Below are 10,052 nucleotides of genomic sequence, written 5' to 3' on the forward strand. Positions count from 1 at the left end.
TTAACATGTTTGACGAGGTTAAAATCCTGCTCGACTGCTGTTTTGCTTTCGTCTTGGATGGATTTAACTACAGCTTTACATTTCTAAACAAATCCATATTAAAAGAAGATAACAATCTTAATTAGCTATATCACAGCCCTCAGCATATTACATTTTTTCTCAGCCGTACTCAATAACTCTCTGTCATGACCCTTTTAAAAATGAAAAAAGAAGCACTGTTACAGATGAGATTGCAACAGGAGCTTGATTCAATTAGCTGCCACTTTTTGCCTGAATTACCATCTCCCTGGTTTCACTCCACCATTATGAGAGCCCCATCAGTTATGGAAATACCTGCTGCTGCTGCTGCAGTGGACAATATGGGTCATGTTGTGCACTTAAGAGAATGATTATTGCCTTGTTTATTACATGCATTCTATAACAAGTTCAATAACCACACCTTGGGAGGCCAGTGGGACGATTATCAAATGTTTTTAATTAGGCAATGCCAGAGCAGTTTCTCCCAGTACTGCTCTACAAAGGGCACCGTGTGCTACTGTGGAGTTAATATCCCTTAAAGGTTCAGTGGGTAGAATTTAGTGACATCTAGTGGTGAAGTTGCACGTTGCAGCTGAACACCCCTCACCTTAGCCTCCCGTTCCAAACATGAAAGAAAACCTGTGGTAGCCTTCAGTTGTCATAAAAACTCAAAAGGTGTTTAGTTTGTCCAGTTTGGAAGACTAGTGACTAGTGAAAACATCATTAGGATTCATTTATATTGAATTTCTGCCAATAGATCCCTTTCACCTAAATCTCACACACTGGATCTTTAAGTTCCGTTACTTGTTTTTTACTCAACCTTATTTGTGTTTTGCTTCAGACATTCATACTTGACCTGATGATAAATGAGGATGAAAACTGACTGTGTATAAGTCAGAAGAGTCAATATTTGTTGTTTGTTTTGAGACTTATTTTTTTCTTTCAGTGTTAATATGTTTATTATTCTTTATTCTGCTTTCGTTTGTGAGTTGTATTCTTATTAATGAAGATGGATATATTTTCTACGTATTAAAAATGTAGCTAAGCATGCCCTCTAGTGTTGTCAAAAGTCAAGCATGTGCAGGTGAACTGTGACTTGACACTGCATGTCTTTGGGCAGCAAAACATCACTCTTTCTTTCAATTAACACTGTTTATAGTATTTAATAGATAACAGCAGAATATTGGGATTGTCTAACCCTCCGTCCTTGTTCTCGCTCCACAGGTACATACGCACCATGTACCTCGGCATACAAAGTCACCGGCAGAAGGAGAACCAGAGGCGATTTTACTGGGCTATGATGTACGAGTATGCCGATGTCAACATGCTGCGACTGCTGGAGACCTTCTTGGAAAGTGCCCCTCAGCTGGTGCTGCAGCTCTGCATCATGATCCAGAGCAACAACGCTGAGTGGCTGCAGTGTAAGCACTTTCCTAAGGCTCTACACGAGTCTGATTTGGTTGTGTAGTTCAAAACATGTGTCATGTCTCTCTTTTTTTGAATAACATGTCATACTTGTTCTGTGGTTATCGCATTATTCCATATTTTACACCTGACAATCTGTGGAGGTTCACATATTACTTTAGTCACAGCGTGCAATATTCGCCATCATCGTATCCAATTTCCAATACTTATCACTCTTTCTATTGAAACCTATTTCACCGTTCCAGTTTCTTCAGGAAGTAGATACCCGAGGAAGGCAATTCAATCATAAAAAGGGATACCCCTCTCTGTTGGAGTGTCTATAGAAATGCCATCAATACGTTTTCTGAGACACCATGCTGCTGCTCTGCAGATAATCCTCTATCGTTTTTCATGCAGCAGGTTACTGCTCTGACATATCTGCCTTCTCTATTATACATGTCTTATGGAAACTGAATTGGTGTGCTAAATAGAAACTGTGTTGACTGAATGACCTGGGATGATCTTGGTAATAATATGCTTTTGAAAGATGCGATGGATTTGCCTCGGCGGAAATTATTCTTATACAGTGAAGTGGTTTGGCCGCCTAGTCAAGATCAAACCACAATTCTTTGGGTTATGCTTTAAACTTAAGATGAAACTAGATTTGTATTACAATTTCTGATCTAGTGTCAAATATCTGTATCTCTCATTCGTAGTCTTCCTCTTCTTTTCACGCTTACTCTCTGTCTATATTCGCAGGTTTTTCTGCCATGTCCTCCCTCTTGTCCCTGGCCTGGGTGCTAGCCTCTTACCACAAACTCCTGCGAGATTCACGTGATGACAAGAAGAGTATGAGTTACCGAGGTGCCCTGGTGCACCTCTTCTGGCGTCTTTTCACCATCTCCTCAAGGGTGCTCTCCCTTGCCCTGTTTGCCTCTGTTTTCCACATCTACTTTGGCATTTTTGTGGTGCTCCACTGGTGTGCCATGGCTTTCTGGGTCATCCATGGCGGCACCGACTTCTGCATGTCCAAGTGGGAGGAGGTACTGTTCAACATGGTGGTGGGAGTGGTCTATGTCTTCTGCTGGTTCAATGTACGTGAGGGCCGGACGCGGTGCAGAATGGTGGCCTATTACACAGTAGTACTGTTGGAGAACGCCATCCTCAGCTCCCTCTGGTATGCGTACCGCGACCCAGCCACCACTGACGCCTATGCCTCTTTTGCCCTATGTGGTGTCTTCCTGTGCTTTGCTTCAGGTGTGGCCTGCATGGTTCTCTATTACGGGGTCCTGCACCCCATGGGCCCCCGGCTGAGGGTGCTGGCCAGCTCCTGCTGTGCTGAGCTGCTGTGGGGCCTTCCGTTACCCCCCGAGGCTGAGCCCATGGCTCCCACACCAGGCCCCCGAGGCTCTCAGGCCACCCCAACACGAGGTCTGGCAGGGGAATATGAAGAGTCAGACGAAACAGCCACGGACACCTGCCTTCCGGTTTTCCAGGTGAGGTCCACAGAGCCTGTGGATGCAGCCGGCAGGCCCATCCAACCCGAGGGTCCTCTCATCAAGATAGACATGCCCAGAAAGCGCTACCCAGCCTGGGATGCACACTTTGTGGATCGGCGCCTGCGCAGGACCATAAATGTGCTGCAGTACATTAGCCCAAATGCAGTGGGCATCAGGTATAGGGACGGTCCGCTTCTTTATGAACTCCTGCAGTATGAGTCTTCTCTCTGAAGGCATCGTCTCCCACAGCTCTGTCACTTCCTCTTACACACAACGATGCACATGCGTTTTCCATTCTTTCACTCTGCTCTTCCTCCTCTTCAGACACCATCTCTTTCCATTTGACATTTGGCTCTCTCCGTCTCTCCTCTATGATCTTTCAATTTTCCTGCAGTAGATGTGGGATTTGTCAAGCAAAAATCTGTCGAGACAAAACCCACGGTCATGATTTATTTTTGGGAAAAAACACAGTACAGAGAGAAATTTTTGAACCTACAGTATCTTATGTGATATATACAGAAGTCTCATATAAATCCCTCTGCATACAGGAACGTTCTGTATGAGTGTGTAGATAACATATGAATGTTTCATTATGAAATGTGTTTAATGCATTATACTGTATTGGTGATTCTACCTGTGAATACTTGTGAAGGGCACATTGTATGTCCCTGTGACATGGGACTGACGCAAAGCCTGATGGGAATGATGGAGGAGAATCTCAGAGGAGGCAGGTCTTTGCACATTCTAACATTTACTGCCATTCTTTATGTACATCATCGAAATGTATGTTAATGTTTACCGAGTCCGGAGCCCGTGAATCAAAAAGCACTGACAGTTTCATCATGACACTGTAAATTTCATAAAGAGCACATATGTGTCTAAGAGAAGCAATTCAAAATGGCTTTTCAGTCTGTGAGCCCCCGAGGCTCAAGTCTATCCTGGCTGTGCTATTTTTGCTCAAAATCCTAAATGGTAATCACATCATGTATGGAAGAAAAGAGAAGCACACTGACCTTCAATCAGTTCCACCCACTTTCAATTTTCACAGTGCAGACTGCCCTCCAGTGGAAGCGGGCTGTAACAGCAAGCCTTAATTGGCCAGTTTTGCCCAGTTGAGACAGCACAAAATATTAAAATATCAACTTGAAGTGGACAAAGAACACAATGAAAGGAATGTAGAGAAATGAGCACAATGTTTTGTCAATTGGTGGGTGTAAAAATCAGAGTTCAAAACATTCCAAAGACTTTTGTAAAGATTGTAGGTTTAGTCAAGGGTAGAAGGGTACAAATGTATGTTAACACGCACTTTTCTTAAGTGCAAAGACAGCCTTCAAGGAATCCTCCACCATTCCCTTCTGAATCCTAGAAAATTCTCCCTTTTCCGACCTCCCTATTTTGTTGTCTTACCAACAATTGTTTTAAGGTTGATTAATATATGCTTTTTGGGTGCAAAAAGACTTAGGAAAAAATATGACAAATCTGAGAAGATATTTCTATGCTATTATACTTCAGTGCGTATTTGTGTCCACATTTATAGTCATTGACATAACTATATTTTGCCAGCGCACACACTTTTTTACATAACAGAACATGTTGCAGTGTTAAAAGGTATATACTCCTCAACATTAGTGTGCCCTCAAAGAAGTGATGCTCTTATAGGTATACATGGGTGTACGGGGCGACTGTTCTGGCACCTGCAAGTGCAGTTGAAACAAAGCCAAATCACATCTTACAGAGCTGTATTTCCAATTTATCCGCCCCCTTCCACCAGTAGAATGAGTCCCTGCAAAATGTGTGCCATCTATAGGCTTGCTGTGCCGCAGTTACACACTGATATACATCTGCCTGCTGAACCGACGGGAGCTCTCCCCCTCTGACACCCGACGAGAAGACCACAGTTAAAACAAAAAAAATACTAAAACGCCTTCCACGTCAAAGGAGCTTGACTCACATTTCCAGAGAGGGCAAATGAACAATTCAGGAGAAAAATGAATGCATTTCACACTCGATTTACTTAATGGTTCATCTGAATATATATTATGTGTTTTTTACATTGTACTGTTTGGCATGACTTTAGTATGTGGCATTAGTACAAATGCACCCAACGACGGAGGCCCAAGAGCCCTTCACAACACAGAGATTCCTTTTTCCTGGCTCACTGGCTTACTGCTTTGCTGTGGCCGCGTTTGCCTGCTAACATCGTACTGTAAAAAAGCAGACGCCAAGTAAGTCCAGGATAAAGGTGAGAGGGGTTTTTTGCCAGGGTTGGAAAAGAACACAAGGACAAATCGTGGCAAAGGGCCTGACTGGAGTGTGGTGTGTGATTCCCTGTGTGGTCATGTGAGAAAGTATGCGTGTGTTGCGTGTATTGAACAACCCGCAGTCTGTATTGTTAGAGGATCTAAGTATGCTTGCATGGTGGCGGGTGTGTGCACACGCTTGTTTGTGTGTCTCCTCAGCCCTTTCCCATGGTTCTGTTCTCTCGCCGGTTGTTCGACTCCATCCTTGGTTGCTGCTCCGCCCTCTCCCCCATCTCTATGGTGCTGGGCCTTGGCACGCTCCCGTGAAACACTCTCACACTCTCTGGTAACTGAACAACGGGGTTGAGGCTGAACAACTGGAGATCCTGACATGAGAACATGCAATGAGGTACACTGCCATAACCAAGAGCTTCAACATCCAGGGTCGGCCACCCTTCAGCTTAAAAAGCGATGTTCAGCCCTGAGTAATTGAGAACTGTTGGGTCAGCTAGGGTGGAGCAAACATCCAACAGACTATATGTATAGAAATACATGTGTATGCAAACTACCAACTCGTTCATTGTTTGCCATAGTAGCCAGAGTAATGCATCTCTGTTGTAGTGAATGAACAGCCATGTTAATAGTTAGTCAATAAATGAATAATGAATTATTGTTAAACAAAAAAAAAACTAAGCAAAATACAGGGGTTCCTCAGGACCAACAAAAAGACCACTGAACCAGCTGACTCAGGGGTGTCTCAATGCAGTTCTCATCCCCAGGCATGTCCTCAAGGGTCTCCATTTTTTTCCTTAACATTATTGCATCCTGGACCACTCCTCGGCTGGGATTGTACGACTAAATTATGGTTTGCACATTTAGTTTTTTTGGGAACCGTTAACTCATTCTTATTATTGTGGTAGTTGGCTGCCTGGCATCCGTATTAAAAACACTGCAGAACTTTTTCCAGACATGGACGTGTGTCCAAATCAGGTGCAAATACACTGTGATTCATCGATTTATTTGTGTGTGTAGGACAACAGTGTTACAAAGCGTCATAGACAAGATTATGTACAATAGGTTGCATTTCATCAGTGGTGCTTAATGTCGTATAAAATGCAGAGTATTTATGCTTGCGCAAGTGTGTCATTGGAATATTAGAAATGAATTTAATTAAGTCTACAAAGAGTCTATATGTACAAGTCTGGATTTTTATGAAACATACGCTATATTTTACATATTTCTACAGAGAAATCACCATTTTGCCACAGTGTATCTATGGTAAAAAGGATTAGGTAGAAGCCGGAAAATAAGTGGGTTTTACTTTTTATATATTTTTCTTGTGTTCTTTAAATTATACACGGGTTTCAAGAGCTAAGCTAAACAAGAGTGCAAGTGGAAGCCGTTTCTATACTGTTCAGTGTAGTTTTCGGGCAGCCGCGCTTTATACCATGAACAAGGTCACGGAGATTTAACCGACAGAGATCTGTTTCTGTCAGGTTACCTGCCCAACTTCCACATCCCTCGACAGCCACAACACACAGCAAGAGCGTTTGAACAGCAAGCTTGTTCTTCTCAGTCCTTGTTGTGCCTTGTCACTTTTGGGTGCTTCAATCCAGCCATGGCAGCCAGGTACGCAAAACAACAATGCCAATGTCTTTCTTTACTCGTTACATGTGCCAGCATGCTCACCAAGACGACGACACCAAACAATATTCCCTGTGTGTCTCCATGAAAACAAACCGAGCCAAGTTCACAATCCTGTCAACTCACACCTCATATTTAGTCTTATAATTTCATCCACGTTGTCATCGACAGGACTGCACCAAGTCGTGTGGGTACTGTCTAAAACCCAACGACTGGTTCTTTCAGAGACATAGGAGAAATAGTAAGGCAATACTGAACATCTTCTTTACTTGAACGTAGGGTTCCTCATCTTTATTATGTTGGAGTAAGCTGAATCGCTACAGCCCAGCTGATAAAGCAAGCTACAACTAGCAGTTAGGACTGAACTGAAAAGCATTCGTTTTACACTGCTGGATAGGTAGTCATAAACAGGTGCCAGCCATTACACTCAACGATTTGGTCAATGATTGTTTTGTACTTGTGTCTATGCCTTGACATCTTCTTCTGTCTTGCAAATGATGAATGATTTGTAGTGCCAAGACGTGAACTTTCTGTGTCGTTTGTCTCGTGTGAACAATACATCCTCTAGCCAAAACAATAATGCCTGCAGTCGGAATAAAACATGGAAGAAGTCGCTGATGACGCAACGAGCAAAGATCAGATACATTTTCATACAATGGAATGACGAAGCAAGCCCGACCACCGATTCACTTTTGAATAACTTCATTTCCTGGTTTCCGTGCCACCTCCCAGCATGCCTTTAGAACTCATTGTGAGGTGACCCGCAACATATAGCATGTAAGTGCTCTTGACTGTACAACGAACCCTGATTTCTGCATTAATGTGTAGCAGCGGGCCATTGTAACATTTGACTTAGTCCAAGTCTGTATCTTTGTGTCACGATCATCTGTTTAGTTGAAGCAGATGATAAATTGGTGCATTTTCTTCTCTTAGTTTCAATCCTGTGTTTATATTTTGTTTGTAACCTGGTGCTGAATAAATACATTTAAAAGGTGCTACCACTGTGGACAGCAGAGTCCACTCTATGGCTTTCTAAGAGCTTTGCCCACTGGTTGACTGAGAGAACACGCACCACACAAACCTGCAAACACAACATGCTCAAGAGCTAGCACCTCAACTCCTCACAGTTTACAGCAGAACTTAAATCTTAATGGTGCCATTTTAATTTCCAAATTTGCACAAAAAAAAGGAACACTACTGTTCATGTGTTTATTATGATGGTTTCAACATAGAGTATGTTTTTTTTTACTATGATTCAATCTGCACAACGATTTTCTTTTTCTTTTTTTTCTCTGAGAGAATGAAGCTGGCAGATAATAAAATGCATTTTTTGGCAAATGCACAGGAGCACAAATGTACTTCTGCTACTGGAATCTGAGTAAAAAAAGTATATAGAACGTGATTGTTGTGTTGTAAATTCCTGTCATCTATATGTCCTTAATCTGTGTGTATCTATTTTTGTTGTTATTGTAGAATTGGCTGTAATATTTCATTTAAAAATGGATTTGATATTCCAATGAAGCGACTATGGTTGTCATATTAATTGCTGCTCATTTATTTTTTTTAATTGTTATAAAAAGGTGTTGGGAAATATTGCTTTGTTTATATTCTATCAATTTCTAGATTGTGTTAGCTTGTTGGTGTATTTCAATCGGTATACTCCCTAGGCTATATGATTTATCCGGGGTATTCCAAAAGTTGGCACAATATCAGTGAGCAAATTCGCTACAGGCTGTAGCATTTATATGAAAGTGTACTCATACAACCAATGTTGTGATTGAGAACATATAAGGAATGATTTCTTTGTTGTTGTTAAATATAAAAATGTACGTAAATTGTTCCATGGAATCCCCATACTTTAAAAAAGCAAAACTGATGTCCAGTATTGTACCTACGCCCTATTTTTGGGAACAATATGAATATTATTAATAACATATGGTGCTAAAGTTCTTTTTGTATGTTTTGGTTTTTAGAAGAAAAGAGAAATTATATGCTGAAAATGTAATGTTAAGCCTTACTGTAGATTCATATATCAGACTGTTCATCCCAGAAGAGAAAAATAAATATAGTATTTGAAAGTGCAATATATCAGTACTGTATTCACATGCACGTCTCACGTTCTGACAGTTGAAAAAAGATGAAATATGTCACATGCTAAGTGATGAGTGTTTACATTAAGGGGGGGGGCTGATTGAATGTGTCCTAAACAATGCTGTACAACACATGTTACAGCTTGTGATAAGTAAAACTATAGTTTCCCTACTTAAAACCCTGTTAAAGCTCAGTATACTCACACAGGAGTTTTCATCGATTTGGATTACATTTTTAATATTTAAGTAGAAACACCTATGTGGTTTAACCATGGCCATTTAGGGCTTGCTTATATGGGTGCACTGGGTCACATCATCTTGCTATTCATTTTACAAACCACTACCGAAGGAATTCCTGTAGAACATCGAATAAATAGGTAAAATATAGAAGTTCAAGGGTCATTGGATATCAGAAAAAACAAATACAGCCCCACAGCCAAGAATACCAAATCTAAGAATTTTGCAGCTCCTTGCCTGCTCTATTTAATTTCTGCATTGATGTCCACTTGCAGAACCAGTAGTTAAGCATTTAATCCTCACAGTAACGAAGCCCATCCCAAATGACCTAAAGACCCAAACCCCCCCAACCCAAATACTGCAGAGACAACACCCTCCATGTGCTGCAAATAACTAAGAACGTAGAGGAATAAGAAAATTATCACACAATTAAAAAGTAATTGCTGTTACTGTACGTGTGCAGAGCTCACTCTTCTTTCCATGCGCAGACAATCCACAGTGACTGGTCTCTTTTCCTGGCACTGTATCTGAGCATCTTTCTTTCTGTCTTTCTCCACTTGTTGCATCCGCCTTTCTTTCTCTCTGTTGATTGTCTTGATCGTCAGTTCGTATTCTTGTCCTAGTAAAACATGGATAGTAAACAGTTATCCTAAACAGTGTGTCATTGAGTTTTAACATAAATAACAGCTGCATTGGTCATGAAAGTCAATTAATTCGATATCTTAATATACACTCTAAACAAACAAAAAAGAGACCTTAATATATCACAGTGATTATTTTAGAAGAGATGACTTCTCTTTGGGTAAGAACCACATGTCCCTGCAATCCATCACTTATTAGAGAAAAACAGAGATGAGCCTGGAGCAAGACAACAACAAAACAAACATCAGAAGTAGCAATAAAACAACTAATAATCACCT

At 41.2% G+C, this 10,052-nt stretch overlaps 2 protein-coding genes across 2 annotated transcripts in view; one reads left to right on the forward strand and one right to left on the reverse strand.

The window, feature by feature from the left end:
- The window catches only part of xkr6b (XK, Kell blood group complex subunit-related family, member 6b), a 46,834-nt gene extending 39,944 nt beyond the window's left edge, over positions 1 to 6,890 (forward strand). Inside the window, exons 2-3 of the mRNA XM_034579613.1 lie at positions 1,243 to 1,439; positions 2,182 to 6,890. Coding sequence (XP_034435504.1) covers positions 1,243 to 1,439; positions 2,182 to 3,152 — 1,168 coding nt within the window. The 3' untranslated portion in view covers positions 3,153 to 6,890. The remainder of the gene's footprint in view (positions 1 to 1,242; positions 1,440 to 2,181) is intronic.
- A 440-nt stretch (positions 6,891 to 7,330) lies between these two features.
- lca5 (lebercilin LCA5) overlaps positions 7,331 to 10,052 on the reverse strand; it is a 29,300-nt gene continuing 26,578 nt past the window's right edge. The window contains exon 10 of the mRNA XM_034579612.1: positions 7,331 to 7,356. The gene's annotated coding sequence lies outside the window, so the exon portion shown is untranslated. The remainder of the gene's footprint in view (positions 7,357 to 10,052) is intronic.

This window comes from Hippoglossus hippoglossus, chromosome 24 (genome assembly GCF_009819705.1).
Source record: "Hippoglossus hippoglossus isolate fHipHip1 chromosome 24, fHipHip1.pri, whole genome shotgun sequence".
In the NCBI taxonomy this organism is placed as follows: Eukaryota; Metazoa; Chordata; class Actinopteri; order Pleuronectiformes; family Pleuronectidae; genus Hippoglossus; species Hippoglossus hippoglossus.